A 21,312-nucleotide genomic window follows, 5' to 3' on the forward strand; every position below is an offset into this window, starting at 1 on the left:
TGTGTTGGAGAAAAAGAAATGAATGTGCCATACTTATTTCAAGAGGCCTGTTTCGCAATCTAGCCCAAGTATCCTCCCCCCTGCAGGCGTATTTAACCCGCTGCCTCTCTGAAGCCACCTGTAGCGGATCTCTAACCTCCAAAGGAAATAAACCTCCGAAAGCCACCGAGTTAACGGACCTAAACCTCTTGACACGGAAGACGTCTTCTGTTTTCTGTTTTTTTTTTGCATTATCAATAACTTTTATTATTATTATTATTTGTATGAGCGACATTTAAATAGAGAACTATGTTACTGACGCATCGACTATTCCTATTAATATCAATCTCGACTTCAGGTAAGCCTGCAATCTGAGTGTGTTTGTGTGTGCTGATGGGTTTATTCCTATAGATATACAATAAGTAGTCTGTATTTGATAAGACATTTTATTTTGTAGATTAACCCACTGGTAATGATTTGATTTGTGTCGTGACCTTGTTATGTTTTAAGGACCATGGACAGTCTCGAGTGTTAAAACTCCACAACTATATTTTAGTTTTATATTAATTCTCGTCTGGTATTTAGAAGTGTTTGTAAGAGACAAAACTTTCGCCTGGCAACACCAAACAAACGTGAGGCACATATGAATTATCCGTGGAAGACTTTGACTTTCCGCAGTCTTTCCGGATTTTAAGCGGAATAAAAATAAAGTAAGGGTTGTTCCACGACACTCAAATCCTAGTGAGCTCACTACCTAGACAGCATTTTTAGGCATGATAGGCGTTCAGTGTTGTCCTTAGCTAACTAACCGCTAACATGTGTCACCCAAATGTACTTTTAAGGCTCTAAAACTAGTTAAGCAATGAAAATATAAATGAAAGAGCACTTCGACTTGATTTCATGTGAACATTTTATATGGCTAATTTAAATAGTCTCATATAGTAAGTTTGTCCCTCTGAAAAAGCTCTGTAAAACATTTTTAAATATAGCTCTTTCTAACATAAATCATGATCACATGCAAATATGTCATTGCTCACAGTTGTGGTCAATGGGAAACATTTTGAATAACTAACTTGATTCACATTATAAAATTGTAGGTCTTAAAATAATGTTACATTAAATTAAACAACTTATAGTGATAATAAAATTGCATTTATTCTTGGATTATTATTCTCCACAATCCACTATTGTCTGAGAGAAAAAAGAAAGTAAAAAAAAAGTTAATTTTTTGTCTGCAACTTTCTGTTCTTACTGGATCTTTTAGTTCTTAGTGACTAATTGAGCACTTTTTGATACTTAATCAAACCTAAATTTTAGTTTGAGTGTCAAAATGTTGTTGCATTTTGTGTGGTGTGAGGGTTAGTCTGTGGTGAGTCACTGTACCATGACTTTGAGACTCTCTGATGTTCATTCACGCACACACACTTGGGTGTGAGTGAGCACTCTTGGGATTGACTACATCACATCCTTTAGTTTAGTAGTTTCCATAGATATCAAATATCCTGTGTTCCATTCAGAATTTGTGCTTTTGTGTTGTAGCTCTGATTGCGATCTTGCAGCCTCAATTTGACATTCACTGATCACAAACTGATACATTTACTTCATATATTTCATTTAAATTTCAAATTATAAATGATCATTATGGCAGACATGAGTCCTAGTTAGACACATAATAAACTGGGTATATATATATATATGGCACCAAAGTATGTACCACCTCTTGCCTCAGGGCATGTTTGTGTTTCTAATAAAGTAAGTCCTACTGTGTGTGTGTGTGTGTGTATGTGAAGTTCAGTAGAAGAATAGCCTGTGGGTATGTCCTGTCTATATGTCTGGCACCAAGTCCAGCTGTGTCCCACTGGTGGACCTGTCAAAGACAGAAAGCAAGGGGAAGAGAGAATGACAGGATGGCAAATAGATGGAAAGATGTCATGTGTGACGGAAATGACAAACCTGTGTGTCTGAGAGAGATAATATATAAAATATGGGATTAAAAGTATCCTGCATACACTAACAAAAAAAAACTGTCATTTTGAGTAATCCTTTTAATCATTCACTCACCTGATTCGTTCACAAATACTAACTCATTTATGAAAGAATCAAGTTACCATATGTTCTCAGAAAAAAGGTACAGAACTGTCACTGGGGCGGTACCCTTTCAAATGCTCCTAATATGTACCATAAACACTAATTAGTTAGTAATATGTACTTTTAAAGTACCTATAGGGACTATCACACCAGAATAGTTCCTATTATCTTAAATACCTGCTTTTTGGCATGTTCGCACTGCAGAAACCGGGTATGTTTTTCATTGTAGGAATGCCTATATGGGGGACTATTTCAGCTTTTATTTCAGAGTAGGGTTAGCACAATAGGAACAACCAGTGATGTTGACTGGCTTAACGCATGCCATATAAAACACCTCCATTTTAAAGTGTAAACATACAGTTTACATATACTTACTCCACTAACATGGAAAACAGTGATAGATGGACCGACACGTAAGTCCAGACCACCCTGGTGCCTAGTTTCTATAATTACTCAGAGCAAAGCCCCTAATGTATACCATTTAAGTGGTAAATTAGGTACAGGTATAAGATATGAATGAGTCACTGAATCATTTTCTAAACCAATTCATTCGAAAACACAGAATCATTTGTTACCAAAACAAAGACCACTAAAGTGTGCTGCTAATTGCTCTGATTTAACTTTTTTTTGTTAGTGGACATAGTAGCAGCAGCATTGTGTCTAACATGTAAGTACTATTGCACACAAACTTCTAGTTTACTGAACTGTTGAAGCAAAGTCATTCAATTCTCTTGCCTCCTTGATACTCCAGTATGTTGTCAGAAACAGACCTGGTGTTGTTGCTATTTTAAATGTGATATTTTTGAAATGCAGTATGTTAAATTATGTTATTGGATCAGCTGAGGTCTGATTATGTGGGGCTGGGAGATGAAGGATTGTGGAATAAGGCCCTTGTTTCAGAGCGAGCTCTAATCCAGGCAAGGTGCTGTAATGCTAATCTGGGATAAAGAAGCTCTCAAACACAACCAATATAGTTAATGAATGCTGTCTGTTTTGTAAATTAAGATTCAACTAAAATTACAAGGAGATAAATACCTATTTTTCCCTGCATACAAAAATATGTAGTTTTTTATTTTGCTATTTCTGTTTTTCAGAAATTGTTTACAACAATTCCTTTTGTAATCAGGCTCTCTTCTCTTCTCTTCTCTTCTCTTCTCTTCTCTTCTCTTCTCTTCTCTTCTCTTCTCTTCTCTTCTCTTCTCTTCTCTTCTCTTCTCTTCTCTTCTCTTCTCTTCTCTTCTCATGTTTTTGAGATTAGAGGTTGTAAATCTGCCTGTTTAACTGGACAGTACAGGCTCACTGTGCTTTAATTGGATATGATTGAGTGTGAGTTTGTATAGTTTGTACTAGCGCAGAAGTGCTTCTCCAGGGAACCATCTGTTACCTAAGAGCCATTTAGAGCTTTGTAAGAGAGAGTAAGGGAGAGTATATGGCATTATAATGGCTTGATGTGTGTACTAGTGGAAAATTAACATTAGTTTTAGACATGAAGGGGAAGTGTGGTTAAGGAACCTTAAGCGAGAGGAACTTAATTATTTAAAACAAGCATGTAGCTTAAATGCAATCAAACCCAAAAATATTATAACTAGATACTTCAGAAAATTTGAGTGCTTTGTGCATATGAATAAAATCCCACTACAGTGTTAATGTATTGTGAATGGATGCCAAGATGTTGCTAAGAGGTTTATAATGCTTCATTAGTTTGTTAGCATCATGGGGTTGTTAGCATGTTGCTACGTGATTTCTAGGGTGTTGGCTGCTGGTCCAAATTAAAAGTACATCAGTCTGATTACTTTTTATTAACAAGCCATGGGATTTAAGTTATCATACATGACACAGCAAGTTCCTAACTAAAGGTTAGCAGTGTTCTTTAAATAGTAATATTAATAGTGATTATTATTATTATTATTTTAATTTATCTCATGGCTCTCTCACAGAAGTCAGTAATGTATTATTTATATAATAATAATAATTATTATTACTATTATTATTATTATTTAGTTAACACCATTTGCAGTTAAATATTAACTTGTTTCATGAAGCACTTTTGTTTCAAGATCACAAAATCTTTATATTGTGTTGTAGTTGTAGAGCACCAGGAACTATAAACAGAGGTCACGTAGCTCCAAATGAGATAAAGCCATGTGAAGGAGGAACAGACGTAGAATGGGAGAGTATGTCTGTGCCATTAGAGAGAGAAAAGGAAGATAAGATAGAGGAACAATAGTGTCACGGCTGAGTATGTAACAATATTAGGGAGGAACGGTAGCTAAATACTGAAATCACACAAGTTTCGGTGGCCTTTTACATCTGCTTGTATAAAAGTACAGCGTCCTCTCTATAGGGAACTGTAAACAATTTTGGTCACGTCACTGTATATTTAAAAATCATACACAGCTGCCTGTGTTATTTAAATGAAAGATACAGGACAGGTAACAAAGTAAAGTTGTACATGACAGAAATTTATCCAGGGTTTATGGCAAACAGAATGTATCAAAGCATTAAAATATCAACAATTACAAATGTACAAAAGCATGTTAATCTTCTGGATGAAATTAAGTAATAAATTATTAAAAGGGGAACTTTATTCTCAAAACAGTAGCTGTAGGATAAATTGTGCCAGACGCTTTGAGGTAAGACGTACCAGTGCACAATTGCTACTACTAGTAATAATTTTTAGTGCTTCTAAAAAAAAATACAATGAAATCATTAGTTTTAAATAAAATAAAATCAAAGTAAATTTGATTCACTACATAATGGCATTCCCTGAACTTGTTTAATAGCTGGTTAATGGTATTGCCCAGTGATTCAGCTTACTTCAATAACAATGACACCAGCTTGGTGCGTCACTAGATGACCTTGGGAAGTTATGTCACTAGATGATGTTTTTAATGGTACATTTTTATGACCCTCTTTTAGATGCCTTCTTTTTATTCCAGCCTATAGCAGACATTCTTAAATACATTGCAGTATATTAATTTTAGCATCTAATTTTCTCATAGGACAACTAAGAGACATAGTTTACCCAAAAATGAAATTTGTGTCATCATTTACTCAACATTATGAATATTTTCCTCTGTGGATCATATAAATATATTTAGAAAGATCTTTTTTTTTTTTTCATACAAAGTGACTATTTCATACAAACTGGTAACTAAAACTGTCTGTAGGGTGAGCAAATGATGTCAGAATTCTAATTTTGTTTATTTTATCTTTAAGTAAAAAATGGCACAACATATTCCACCCCCACCCCATAAAACAGCATGCCAAGTAAAAATGTGTCTGGGGAAACATTGGTTGTAAAAAATAAGTGAAAACAACAGATAACATTGTGTGTAGACTGACGTACTGTTCTTCTCACACCCTTGCTGTAAAAAAGGAAGGGTGTAAACAAACGTCAGTGCTCTTTCCATAGTTGTTAAACATGATATGATTCTATATATTCAAATACACTGATTGCCTGTTTTATCTGTAGGTGAGGCATGACAGAATATCTGGATCAAACAGCAAATGCTACATATGCACAAGAAAACATAATTTTACAAAATTAAAGTATATTTAACAGCTTGTCCGATAACCGATTGGCTATTGACTCGAATGAAGCCTCTTTTCTTACTTAACAATAGACTTTAATTGAGTCATGGCGTGAATGGAGAAAATAATTAAACCGAGTGAAAGGGCAATCAGTGCGTGTCAGAGAAAGTCAGACATGGTCTTTGTGTTGGGTTACGAGGATGAGAAGGTTGTGTGTGTTTTAGAGAGCTAGGATGATAGTGAGTGTGGGTGTGTGTGTGTGTTTATCTGTGGGAGGTGGAGGTGAAAGCAGTCTGCAGTTGTTAGGTTTTCCTGCCGCCTGGCGTCAAGTTTGCTGCTTTGAAGCAGAGAGCCACGACTGCAGAAGATTCCAGCCTCAGGGCATCTCAGATCTGCCTGTCAACCCCCACATTTAACTCTCCCTCACACACACATAACCCATCTTATTTTGTCTTTCTTACACTGTCTACTCCTCAGTGTGTACGTTCTGTCTAAAAACATATCATTGGCTTTATGTATAACATTGCCTCATATATATCAAAGACAGTTACAACACAGTAAATAACAGATCTTATACTTAAGCTTATTGCCACATAATTCACAAATCTAGTGGGTGTGTTTCTGAGAGGGAGTGAGACAAGCTCCAAGGTCATTTTATACCTGTCACACACACACATTGGTTGAGAAATAGAGGTCTTACTGTACATAGCAATTGTGGAATCTGGGTAGAGGACATGGTGTTGAGACATCAGCTGCTCTGGTAACAGATCAGAAGCAACCCGAATGAATGCTTACTGTGAGTGTGTGGTTGAATTCTAGGGTGACCTTTACAAATGTATCATGCGAGTGCAGTCAGCAGGCTAGGAGTCTGTATTTAGTTGACCAATAACTTAAACTGACCTTAAAGTTGTTGACCCTTAGTGCCACACCTCTTATTTGATATTTTTTAGAATGCTTAATGAGCCAGCTGCATAATGTTAAGACGGTGTCTCAAGAGCTAGTTTGACCAACTAGCAGTAGACAAGGTGTAATTCAATTCAAATTAGACCATTCTACCTTTTCGTAAATAAATTTGAAGTTACAACTAGTCTTGAAAAAAAAAAACACTATCTATTAATTGACAGTCCTGTTGTTAATAAAAAAGTATTTGTATTCTTAAATCAAAATGTATGACTTTTCTTTTCCATTGACGTCAGTTAGGATTTGACCAATAGCCAACTAGATATTGAAATAAACATTTTTGTCATTGCAAAGCTTCAAAGAATTGCTTATATTTTAAAAAATATTTTTTGTTAATATATAAAAATTTGCTGTCCATGCCACTATTACCTTCATATAAGAGACCATATGTTTTTAGTAAATTCAATTAACTTGGTACATTCCAGTAAATTCAGATCTGATGTGACCTCTGCTCTGGTCAGAAGTGAAGTCTTTTGTGCTCTTTAACCCAGACAGCCTCATTTCTCATTCAGACATAGTTTTCTGGTGCTGGTTTGAGCTAGAACTGGACCATACTTAACCCACTCATCTCTTTTGTGTCTGGAAAGGATTAGCAAGTAGGCTAATCACTCTAAGTCATGCACTGCCCTTGGGAAAACACACAAGATGCGGTATTAATGTCATGTTTAATACAAAAATGCAGGTTTATAGGTTATTTTTAGCTGTATATATCTGTTTTATACTTTACATAAAATGTGCACGTCAATGCCATGTTGGCATTCAATACTTGAAAATATGTAATTTTTTTGCGAATATCAGTTATGTTTTCACTTTTTGTCCTTAGAATGTGATAAACTAAGAAGAAAAAACAGATGTTTCTAATTTGAATGTAGTTCCTCTAAGTCTGGATCTTTAACCTTTAAGCAATGCTGCCTCAAATCCACAGAAAATTTGAACATGTATCATCATTTGCTTAAAACACGGATCCCTTGAGACATGGCCCATGCACTGATATGTATTATCCATCTAAAGGGATCCATTAAACCGGATTTACAAAGGTCTCTCAACATGGATGACATTCAAAGCATTGAAGTATTCAATATGATTGATTTAAAATTTTATAACAGCTGCATTCATAAATGAGAATTATCTTCACATTTGTATTAAACTTTTGTCAAGCATGTATAAATGTGACTTTATTGCTAGGTAAACTGTGATTCAAAGAAAGTCTATGTGTGAGTGTGTAGGTTTGCGGAAAAAAGTTAATAAATAATTGGCCAGTTATGCAAATTGCATGAGAGTTCTTTCTTTCTTTGTCAGTGTTTGAATTTCTGACTAATTTCAAAAGCAAATAATTAAGTATTATCAGAAACATGACATGATCTGTATGTGTGTGTTCTGGAGTCCACATTTCCTTGTTAATCTATTGTTCTTTTGTGTGTGGTTACTAAGTAATAAGACAAGCAGCATATAACTGCAGGTGACAGTCACTCTATATGACTGTTTATTCTTGGAAACTAATGAATTTACTAACAGAATGTGATGCATGTTTTGTGTAATTGTTGTGTTTAACAGTAAATAGTACCTTATTGATTGCTGAATTAGTAACTGGATGTGCCCGATGGAATTACATGCAACAGACTTACAAGAACTGAATGAAGATTGAAACTTGTGTTCCAAGATTGTATGTATTTGTTGTGCATATGTATCTCATCCCATCTGAGCAATTTTGTCTGTGTTTTCACAGCTGTAATAGGCACATCCACCATGAGCCCCATCGCAAGCATGACTGCCTCGATAACGCCACCAGGTTTATCTAGCACAGATTCAACCGATAATTCAGCAGACAGCCCAATCAATGCTACCGCTACTGCTACTGTTGGTAAGGGCACGCTCACTACTTACAATACAAAACATCAGCTAGTTCAGTCATTACAATTTTTAATTCTGAATCCTCTGTTACAGATGAAGTTATCATATTGGACATTATTATATATAGTAACACATACACAAACCTTAGCTACTTCAATAAATTATTCTTGTTAATATGCTGGTGCTTCAGAAGTTACATGAAGCAGAACTGTTTCCTTATAATATATTTGATCTTTCTTACAAGTAAAACATTTTTTCGTTTTCTCATTCAAGTCATCCTCAGACTTGTCACTCAAGCTTTGCATATGCTTCTGAAAACAATTTATCCAGAACCCCAGCACCATTGCTTTTTTAAGAATCCAAACCATTTCTCTTGTTGTTTTACTGCCTTTTATGTGTTCAATAATGTGAGTATGGGCTTTAAGGATTTTAGAGGAGCAGCTACTATCTACAGTTATATGGAATTATTCAAGATTTGCACTTAGCGCAAATGTATTATATGCTATTTACACTAAGTGCAAATAGCAATGGATTCTATTTACACTATGTAAAAAATAACATTATTATTATTATATTTTTTTTTTGGAATAAGTGTAAATAGTAGTTAGATGCTGTTTATTTTTAGTAGCCTACAAATAGTGGCAGATATTACACCTCAATATTGTACTATGTTATAGGTGTGAATTTATTTTATTTGGGACAATAAAGCCAACCCTACACCTACTCCTAAACCTTATCCGATAAACACTTATCATTAAATACCCATGGATAACTTTAGTTCCACTTTTCAAATATTTTCTTCTTTTTTTATATAAAATAAACACCTTTCCAATCTGATATTTGATGGGGAAAACATGAGAAGAGTTTGGTAAAAGGCAGATTCTAACCTGGATTTATTTGATTGGCATCTTTTGTAATGATGTCAAACCAAGCCGAACCACACAGTCGTGGACAGAGTTAGTCCAAATAGCCTTTGCCAACAAGCCAAGCTATTTGCACTTAGTGTAAATAGACACTCTGATAAATATTAGCACACTTTATCCAAAGAATTCAGTTTAAAGACCTTTTGTTTGAACAACATAGGTTATTTTTATTTATCTACAGCTTAATTCAGATATTTGTTCACTAAGTGAACTCAATTTCAGTTTTGCAACCCATGGCTGGTTCAATATGGAATATAGGATGTTGGGTTTAACCTAGCATAATCATTTGATTTATGCTAATTCAACTCATACTGACTAATACCTCATCATCAGCTGGCTTTTATGTTGCATTTATACCTCAGAAGTTGTATATCTTAGCAGGGAACGATGTCTGAGATGACCATATTCCAGTACAGAAGTCAGAAAATCAAGATGACTGCATCCATTGGTAGCAATACCAGTCTATAAAATACATAAAATGCATGATACCGTTACCGAAGTATCATGTCCACAGTTAGAGGTTGGATAGCACTGTGTGCACCACTGAGTTTCTTAAGACTAACAGAAGTGATAAGAAGCAATGTATTACTTTAGTTTCAGTTACTGCTGATGCATTGAACAGCAATTTTGCATTCTGACTTTGAGGTTGTTGCGGTTCCTCAGAGTTGCAAATCTGACTTGAGGGGTTGCTCCAGTTAAAAGTTCCTACTAGGAAGTCAGAATTTCTGACTTCTGAGTATAAATGGAACACTTGTTACCTTGTAAGGTGGTGGAGGGGTGTATTGTTTCAACTGTCAGTGAGATTGAACTTCAGATTAAGTATGTCTAGCGTTTATCTATTGTGCACTTGAAGTGTAACAGGCTGACAAAAAAAAAAAAAAAAATTGTGAATGGCTGCATGACACATGCTCAGATTTGTCATTTTAATGCTGCTTATCAAATCTTTATGCAATTATCTTTTTTTTCTGTTTCTGATTATGTGTTTGTGGTCGTCAACAGCAGTAACAAGCATTGCATCTGAGAATACAACTGCATCATTCACAAACAATGCCACCACCCCACTGCTGTCGACGCATGCTGGCAATGTCACATCTCCACCTTTATCTACTCAAGGCAACGTGACAAGCTCATCTACAGTTACACAAGAAATTGCTACTAGTTCATCAGTGAGTACACCAGGAAATGCCACAGCTTCACCTGCACCTATAACAACAGCAGCAGCCAGCTCCACAAGTCCACTTGTACCTACAACGGAGAATGCTACAAACTATCCTGTAACTACACCAGGCAATACCACAACTACTCCTTTACCTGAGCCAGGCAACAGCACAACCCCATCCCAAACTACAAGAGACAATGACACTACTCCTCCCATTAGCACAGCAAACAACAGCACAGCTTCACCAGTTACAACACCAAGCATTGTCACAATTACAACACAGAGTACATCAGGTAATGCCACAACAGCAAACAATGCAACAACTCCACCCTTAACCACAGATATTTCAAATCTAAGTACACCAGGGAATAATGCAACAGTAAATGCTACTGCACCACCTCAAACGACAACAGTAAATGCTACTACACCACTCCTAACTACACCAGTAACTGCTACCACACCACCTCTAACAACAACAGAGAATCAAGCAACAGTAAACGTTACCACACCACCTATAACTACACCTGGGAATAATACAATAATAAATGTTACCACACCATCCATGACTTCACCAGTAAATGTTACTACGCCACCTTTAACTACACCAGAGAATAATGCAACAGCAAATGCTACTACACCACCCATGACTACACCAGGGATCGATGTAACAGTAAATGTTACCACACCACCCATCACTACTCCAGTAAATGCTACTACACCACCTCTAACTACACCAGTGAACAATGCAACAGCAAATGCCACCACACCACCGATAACTACACCAGTAAATGCTAATACACCAACTCTAACTACATCGTTGAACAATGCGACAGGGAATGCCACTACACCACCCATAACTACAACAGTAAATGCTACTACACCATCCCTAACTACGCCAGGGAACAATGCAACAACATATGCCACCACACCACCCATATTTTGAACAGTAAATTATAATAGTAAACCTATAACTACATCAGCGAACAATGCAACAGGGAATGCCACCACACCACCCATAACTACACCAGTAAATATTACTACACCATCCCTAACTACGCCAGGAGACAATGCAACAACAAATGCCACCACACCACCGATAACTACACCAGTAAATGCTACTACACCACCTATAACTACATCAGCGAACAATGCAACAGGGAATGCCACCACACCACCCATGACTACACCAGTACATGCTACTACACCATCCCTAACTACGCCAGGGAACAATGCAACAACAAATGCTACCACACCACCAATAACTACACCAGTAAATGCTACTACACCACCTACAACTACATTAGCAAACAATGCAACAGGGAATGCCACCACACCACCCATCACTACAGCAGTAAATGCTACTACACCATCCCTAACTACACCAGGGAACAATGCAACAGCAAATGCCACCACACCACCAATATCTACTCCAGTAAATGCTACAACACCACCCCTGACTACACCAGGGAACAATGCAACATTAAACACTACCACACCACCCATAGCTACGCCAGGAAATACTACAACACCACCCCTGACTACACCAGGGAACAATGCAACATTAAACACTACCACACCACCCATAGCTACACCAGGAAATACTACAACAGGGAATGCTACCCCACCACCTCAGTCTACACCAGGAAATGCTACTACACCACCCATAACCAACTCAACGACTGGACCCACTGTTTCTACTACTAACCCAACTAACACTACAACCACACCAGGTGTGTTTGAATTAATGTGTTGTGTGATTGTATATTGCGGAGAAATTCTGAGTAATGAGGAGTTCACAATTACATTTAGTAATTTCTCCCATTCATAAACACTGAGTGACATCTTTTTTCTTTTAGCTACCTGTCCTGCAGTGCCCTGCCCACTTCTCAGTGTCTGTGTGAACTCCATCTGTCAGTGTGTGACAGGAACTATTCCTTTAAATAATGCCTGTGTGGAAAGTACGTATCTGATGCCAAGCCTCTTGGCAACTTATCCTCTTTCTTAGACAGAAATATGATTACAGTGATTATTAGGAAGAATCTTTGTAGTAAAAAGACTAACAAGATAAACAGTGTAAGCACTTTAACACCCCCACTCTTTCTTCTCACATTATGTGTTTATTTCCAGCTAAAACCTTCCCTAGTACACTGCGGGTGAACCGCACTTTTGAAGAGGCTATGAACAATCCACAATCACCTGAATTCCAGAAAACCGCAAAAGAGGTCATTGCTGCGGTAAGGTCACAAACTTACATCTATTAACTTTAACATTTCACTTTTAAATATTTATTTTCATGCACTGGAACCATGTGCAGTTGGCAATATAGAAATGTTTTATTAAAATAAATATAAAGTAAATATAGTTATTTAGTGTACTAAAGATGCAACATATACCATATGCAACATTCTTATTTAAAATTGCAAATACAAAAACTTTTTGGTAAATACAGTATAAGTTAGGAATGTGCCATTATAACTGCATTAATTATACAATATATTTTAAATATAGTTTCCTATAGAATTGATAATATTTTAGCTATATTCAGAGTAAAATTGCCTTGGATCCTAAATCATTACTCTTTCTTCCTTTTCGCCATAGGTAAATGAAGCTCTGCGTAACCAGCCAAACTACATTAACAGCACAGTAATAAAGTTGATGTAAGTGACTCTTTGAAACACTTCTTAATCACAGCTCTTACACAAATGTATCATATTTGCAGAATACTAATCTCTATGTAAATACTTACAGGTCTGGCAGTATAGTGGCCACAGTAAACAGTTTTTTTGAGCCCAGTTCTCCAGTCACACAGGAACTGGTTACATCTGCCATGAATACTGCTATAAGTGATTGTGAGAAGACAAACTGTGGCATTCTTGCTAATGCTCAATACACTGGTGAGCGACTTGAAAAGACGTATTATATAAGCTGTGATATGAAAACAGTGAAACAGGCGTATTAATGCCAGAAAATCATACAATACATTATACTAGTTTCACAAATATACTGCTCTCACATAATTATATAATACTATTTTTGTATTAAATATTTTTTTATTTGCTTTACTTGACAAACATTTAAAACATAAATTACTGTTAAGGCATCAAATTACCTTAAGAGAATGAAGTATACTTTATTCATTTCCACAAAGACTGATAAAGCAACTTCTCTTGCAGTTGTATTAAACCGCAAAAGATTGTTCCTCAAATAAGAATACAATACAGTGCTAAACATGGGGTGTTTAGAGATGTTCAGCCATGACTCTGGCCATGTTTTTTAATTGTGAACATTTTAGATCACATAAAAGATCTTTCTTTATCCCTAAAATATACTGGAGTTTTCTACATGAAATACTTTCAAGATTCTGATATCACCACTAACTATGCTACCATCTACAACTAATTCATTATTGCTTAAAAATGTTATTAAATGTTGAAATGTTATGCACATTTGTTTGCAATTATAATGCATGTAGCTTTTTATGACTTCGTATTAAATAAGAGAATACATTAAATATTTATATATTTAGAAATTAATTTGTTACAACGCAGGACCATTTAAAATTAGCCAGTGAAGGCCATGACGAGAACTTAAAGGACCTAAGATAAACACTTTCCTTCATGCATCTATCTAAACAACTACCTACTGTCTCTTTTTTTATAGAAACCAATCTGTGTGATCAAGATCCTCGTCCTTGTGATGTTGACACTACAGAGTGTTTGGCCAAAGATGGGACACCTGATTGTATCTGCAAACCTGGCCATATATCTAGCCTTTACCAGTCCAGAAGCTGTAGAGGTGAGCATGTGTCTTTATTACCCCATTTGTGTGGATTACCATGTGTGTTTTTGTATGCATATCATAATCATCCATGACCTCCGTGAAGAATGAAAACAATTAAGAAATATATAGATCTTTATTGTAAGATTTGAAATGTGGGTTTTTTTTTTTTAAATATTTAAACGGGATGATAGCGGGATAGAATGGTAAAATACAGGAGAATCCCGGGAAAAACGGCAGGGTTGGCAGGTGTGCTATTGGCAGGTATAGGAATCACACAAATCTGAAACAATGCATAGTTTAGTTCATTGTTTTTCTATCCGCTCTACCATCTTTCTGTGATTCAGTCTATTTACTCTCTATTCTGTTCACAGTTTGCCCTAGTGGCTACAAAGCGCAGGAGGACATGTGTGTTCGGTGAGAACTATTTCAATTCTTTGTTCGTAATAACACACTCTCATTTTAGTAAAACAAAGTCTGTGTAACTTATCTGTTCCAGTAATGGGAGCCACAGTCATACCTCAAACATGATGGTTCAGAAATACTTAAAGAGTCTTCCTTGTCACAAATTGAGCTGCTCTATTCAATGATCAGTGTATTTGTAATAGAACTACTGCCCCCTTGTGTCAAGGCAATATTGCAACAGGCATATAACTGCAGATAGGTAGGTGTCAGCATGTTCATGTCCTTTTTTTTTAATTTTTTTTAAACAGATGTCCATTTGGCTATTCTGGATTCAACTGTGATGACTGTAAGATATTATTATAACTGTATTTCTTGATTTTTAAACAAAGTAATAATTTTGTGTGTATATGTGTGCCTAATGACCTTGTATCTCTGTGTAGCCTCTTTGTTGGCTCTAGTGGTGGTGGCGTGTGTGTTAGGGGGAATTCTGCTCATTGTGATTTTGGCTGTTCTCATCTACATCTGTGTGACTCGTAGGTGAGTGTTCATGAGACGTCAGGTATAGGACGTGCATTTGAATGTCTCTATGCATGACTTTTATGCTTGTTTATGGATGTACATTTCCCACTTAACAGTTTGTGTGTTTATGGTTTATTTCACAGCAAGAAGAAGTCAAGCAGCAATTATTACAACAGCCCGTTCCCTGCTGAGGAGTTCCGGGCCACGTGGCCCTCTCAGGACATCGGCCATATTCCACGTGCCACTCTGACATCTAGTTCCAGCATTGATGCCACTGGCAACAGTCTAGAGATGTCTGAAGAGCTAGGCAAGAAAGACCACAGTAATGGATTGGTGAGTACCTCCTTTCAGTCAAAACTTCACAAATAATTAGTAACCAGTTAAACCCTTTGGAGCAGTCACACTTATCTTTAACTTACAGTGGGCTCTGCACTGTTTCAAATACAAGCTTATGTGTGGACTTTTTTCATTGAATAACTATTGTAAAATTAAATTATGCATATACACTACTATTCAAAATCTGGGGGCAATTTTCCACAAAAAATAATTATCAGCACAGCTGTTTTCAATATTGATAATAAGAAATGTTTCTTGAGAAAATCTACATATTATATAATTTGACAAAAAAAATCAGCTTTTCCATTACAGGAATAAATTAAAATATATTCAAACAGAAGGCATTTATTTTAAATTGTAATAATTTTTCACTTTTTTACTGTATATTTTGATAAAATATGCAGCCTTGGTGAGCATATGTGATGTCATTCAAAAACCATTAGAATTCTTACAGACTCCAAACTTTTACAGTAGTGTAAACTTATCTTATTTATATATTATATTCATATTTGTTTTTATATTGCTTGATTTATATTATAAATTATACCTCTTTTTAAAATACTTTTAAGAAATGATCCCACTGTAAGTTAGTTGAAATTCTTCCATTAACCCTGCATGTGCCCTGTGTATCTCATACTAACACTAATAATAGCATCAGACACATGACAGATATATCACAATATTTTGTTCAATCAGCCCCTTGTCCATTTGCAAATCTTTACTTTGCCTGCCTAGCTGAACTCCAGTGACATACTCCTAATTGATACAAAGATTGGATTATGCTAATTTTCTTCAAAGTATTTCTTGACTGAATGACTGAAGTCCATTATGAGCAGATGTATATAAAGAGGGTCTATTGCATTAGTGAAACAATTGCATTTGTGGCTAGCGGAAAGCTAACAGTAGTACATAGTTAGTAGTTCATAATGGATGTACAAGTCTTGTGATGGGTTAGCTCATAAACAAACCTCTTTGTGTGTGTGTTTGTGCATGTATCAATGGTTGTTGTGTTGTGTATGTGGTATCCCGTATATGGGCTTGCTTTCTCCTCACTCCAAACACTATGACTATAGAAGATTGGAGGAAAGGTAAGTCACCGCCTTCTGGTGTGTCCTGGTGTGTCGTCAGGGACTGTAAAATGTTTTGTATGTGGTATAGTACAGTCAAAAGTTTGGAAACATTACTATTTTTTATGAGCCTGCTCAAAAATACAGAAAAAAGATGATATATTATTACAATTTTCAAATAACTTGTTTTTAAATTTATTATACTTTAAAATGCAAAGCTGAAGTTTTAGGATCATTATCACATGATCCTTTTAGAAATCATTCTAATATGATGTCAAAGTTGGAAACAGTTTCTGCTGCTTAATATTTTTTCAGAACAGATACTTTGATTAGGATACTTTGATGAATAAAAAGTAAAAAAAAACAAAAGCTATGTAACACTAGGTCAGTAATTTGGGGGTCCATTTTTTTTTCTTTTCTCAATACTTTTATTCAGCACTGATGTGTTAAAATTGAGGGGTAAAAAGTGATAGTAAAGGAATATATATTATTAGAATGTTTTTTTATTTTATTTTGAACTTTTTAACCTTTTATTTCATCAAATCTATTAGACAGCAGAATGTTCCAACACTCATAATAAATCAGCTAGAATGATTTCTAAATATCATGTGATAGACTGGATGTTACATGTGACGCTGAAGGCTGGAGTACTGATGCTGAAAATTCAGCTTTTCATCAGAGAACTGCCTTAATTTTTTTAATGGCATAATATAGAAACATTAGGTAAGTTGTAAAATATTTCACAATCAGACTGTTTTTTCTGTCCAATAATTGCACTTGATGAGCAGCACTTCTTTCATAAACATTAAAAAGTAATGTTTTTCAAACTTTTGACCTGTACGTACACTCACTGGCCATTTTATTATGTACACCTTGCTAGTACAGACCCCCTTTTGCCTTCAGAATTCTCCATGGCATAGATCAACCAGGTGGTTGGAAACATTCCCTCAGAGATTTAGTCATATTGACATGATAGCATCACGCAGTTGCTGCAGATTTGGTGGCTGCACATCCATGATGCGATGTAAAGCTGTCCCAAAGCTGCTCTATTGGATTGATATCTGGTGACTGTGGAGGCTGTTTGAGTAAAGAGAACTCATTGTCATGTTCAAGAAACCAGTCGGAGATGATTATGCTTCTGGAAGTAGCCATCAGAAGACGGGTACACTGTAGTCATAAAGCGTTGGACATGGTCAGCAACAATACTCAGGTAGCCTGTGGTGTTTAAACGATGCTCAATTGGTACTAAGGGGCCCAAAGTGTGCCAAGAAAATATCCCCCACACCATTACACCACGTCATAAAGCGAGGCAGAATGGATCCATGCTTTCATGTTCTTTTACGCAAATTTGAGATCTGAATGTTGCAGCAGAATCGAGATCAGACCAGGCAACTTTTTTCCAATCTTCTATTGTCCATTTTTTGAGCCTGTGCGAATTGTAATCCGTCTCCTGTTCAGGAGCAGCACCCCCGGTGTGATCTTCTGCTGCTGTAACCCATCTGCTTTAGGGTTTGACGTGTTGTGCATTCAGAGATCTTCTGCATACCTTGGTTGTTAACGAGTGGATATTTGAGTTACTGTTGCCTTTCTATCCTCTCTAACAGTCTGCCCATTCTTTTGACCTTCTCCTCTCACTGGATATTTTCTCTTTTTCGGACCATTCTCTGTAAAACCCCAGAGATGTTGTGCGTGGAAATCCCAGTAGATCAATAGTTTTTTGAATATTCCCCGTCTGGCACCAACAACCATTCCACGTTCAAAGTCACTTAAATCCCCTTTCTTCCCCATTCTGATGCTTGGTTTGAACTTCAGCAAGTCGGCTTCACCACATCTAGATGGCTAAATGCACTGCTGCCATGTGATTGGCTGATTAGCAATTTGTGTTACCAAACAATTGAACAGGTGTACCTAATAAAGTGGCTGGTGAGTGTATATGAATGCACAACATACCAGCTGTGGTTCCGCCTTAAACTTAAGAGAGCCAATTGCATTATTTAAATGCTCAATATGATGGCTGTAGGAATGGAAGTCCCATCTCACAGTTACAATTCACAGCTAAATTGTTTTTAAATAAATTATATTTTTTTCACTTTCTATTTGTCAAAGAATCCTGAAAAAAAAATATATTAAGCAGAACAATTGTTTTTAATTTTTATAATAATAAGTGTTGTTAATCATATAGTCGTATTATTATGATTTTTTATGGATGATGTGGTGATGATGAAGATGATGGATGATGATTCAGCTTTGTCATCATAGAAATAAATTACATTTAAAACTAATAATATTTGAAACTAATAATATTTAATAATATTACTGTATCAAATAAATGCAGGCTTGGTGAGCATAAGATACTTATTTCAAAAACCATTAAAAAAAATTGAACAGACCCCAAACTTTTGATATTTGCTATTAATTTCCATAAATTGGGGTCTTTCACGGCTTGTATGGTTGAAAACTGTATTACAAATATGGCCGCAAAGTGAACTGGCTTGCTTTAAAAGGACCTTGGTCTCCAAGTTCTTTCATGTAAAGGAATATTCTGGGTTAAATAACTAAAAGTTTAAGTGTGCAACTTCTGCAGCATTAGCATTACCAAAATAATGAACATACTTCTACATATTTAACCTAGAAGGAATATTCCTTTATTTTGCTTTTATTTCCTCTTTTCTCTTTGTGACTGGCATCATGTCACAAAGAGAGGTGTATTACTGTTATGTCTGGAATGAGCTCTTGATTTTGATATCTGGTTTGACCTGTTTGAATTTGCATCATAAGTTTTGCATGAATTTTTAAGCAGGTTATTGTGTATTTCCTGCATGCTGGTAAGATGAGATGTGCTGAGAGAATGAAGCGTTGTGGGTTGTGTTTACCTGTATGTGGCTAACATGGACTATCATTTCTTCTGCAGTCAGGCTCGTATGACCTCGGAACGGATGTCATGAGGACATTTAAGGACGTAAACCCCACACGCTACTCTTATCTGGTGGGTCATGAAAACCCCTACTTCATACATGGAGATGACAAGAGATGAGGAAAACAGCAGAGAAAGCCAGTGGACAAGAAAAGAGTGCAATAGCGACATGAATTATAAAAAGGCCTTGGATCAAAATGTTTCAGGAACGTTAACACTGTCAAAACTATACAGCTGATCACAGACTCAAAGTATATACACAAACAGCATTTGAGAGATATGTTTATATATATATATATATATATATATATATAACAGTTTTTATTCTAAATCCCTTTCACCCAGGATAAAATGCTCACTTCTTAAAAGTGCATTGATGATTGGGTTTTTTTCTACCACAAGCTTGATAAACATGTCCTGTGTATAACAATGTGAGATGAATGCTTAACCATTTACATTTATGCATTTATCCAAAGTGACTTACAGTGTATTCAGGCTAACATTTTTTACGTAAAGTGTTCCCTGGGAATTGAACCCACAACCTTTTGCACTGCTAACACAATGCTCTACCACTGAGCCACAGGAACACAGCAGTCATCTTTTTTTAACCACTCATCTTTTTTTTGTCACTTCTTATGTTTTGTCTGCACATTTCATATTCAGAGTTCTGTTATCTGACAGAGATCATGCATGTTACTGTGGTTTTCAACTCAAAATACGTTATTATAAAGGATGTAATATTAAACCATATTTTGGCATATTTCTCATCTGTGCAAGCAATAAGGGCAGAATATATCATGTAATCCCGTAGTTCTGATGCATCTGATCTATATTCTGACAGTAACTGCACTTTGTAGGAGAGAGCATGTCATGTCTTGTGTCTATGTGTGTGTATGTTTCAAAATTTATCTATCAGAAAGACAGAACTGGTACATTCAGTTATGAATTTTTGGTTAATATCTCCTCCAAAGAATTAATTTATTTTATGCCAGGACAATGCATGTCACTAGAAATTGATCTCTGTGCCTGACTGTGATGTTGTCTTTTAAATAGGAGAATTATGCAATGACGAGGAATAAACAACCATGTCTCCTCTGTAGTCGTGCCAATAATTATATTTATTTAAATCAGAACATGACATTTACTCAGCTGTCTGTTTGCTTCATATATATATATATGTATTTATGTGTAACTGGGATATTTTCTATCTGTACATAAAGCTTTTGTAATAATAATAATAATTGTATAAAGTGATTCATCTTGTTCTGTATAATGAAAGGAAATAAATTAATAATAAAGATGTAGTTATCTACAATTTGTCCAGTTGTCCTTGTATATGCCTCCACACATGCATATACACATTCATTTTTTTTATTCTTTTCTCAGTATTGGTTTATTACCCTTTTTTAAATACATAAGCGCAGAAGTAAAAACATAGCATTTGTTTTATTTGATAACAATCATTATAAAATCACATCGTTAAATTCTGAAAAGTTAAAAATTACTCAGAGGAAATTGGAAGCCACTTGAATATACATTTTCAAAAAAAAAAAAAGACTGTCAATATAAGAGTAAATAACATACACACTATAAATATTGAGGTTTAGATATACTGGGAAAACAGCCATTTAAAAAAGATGACCTTTTATGCCCCATGAGTGTGTGAGTGCATGTGTGTGACAGAGGGGCTCTTGTAAATCTTTTCCTTAGAGTCAGATCAGTTGTAACAGATGTCTCTGAATTAATTAGACAGAAGCCCCAAAACAAGCCTTTCAACCCTTGACGACCCCTGCACCCATT

The 21,312-nt window shown here is 35.7% G+C and overlaps 1 protein-coding gene across 1 annotated transcript; it reads left to right on the top strand.

The window, feature by feature from the left end:
* Positions 1-108: 108 nt before the first annotated feature.
* Positions 109-20,827, top strand: LOC109099432 (mucin-2-like). The gene is given in 15 exon segments (XM_042720193.1): positions 109-337; positions 2,702-2,734; positions 8,288-8,422; positions 10,335-12,224; positions 12,351-12,452; positions 12,622-12,728; positions 13,093-13,151; positions 13,243-13,388; positions 14,155-14,289; positions 14,646-14,688; positions 14,985-15,022; positions 15,117-15,213; positions 15,339-15,528; positions 16,605-16,619; positions 19,510-20,827. Coding segments are annotated over 15 exon segments (3,162 nt in total). The 5' UTR covers positions 109-288; the 3' UTR covers positions 19,633-20,827.
* Positions 20,828-21,312: the final 485 nt, after the last annotated feature.

Source organism: Cyprinus carpio, chromosome B3 (assembly GCF_018340385.1).
Source record: "Cyprinus carpio isolate SPL01 chromosome B3, ASM1834038v1, whole genome shotgun sequence".
Taxonomy (NCBI): Eukaryota; Metazoa; Chordata; class Actinopteri; order Cypriniformes; family Cyprinidae; genus Cyprinus; species Cyprinus carpio.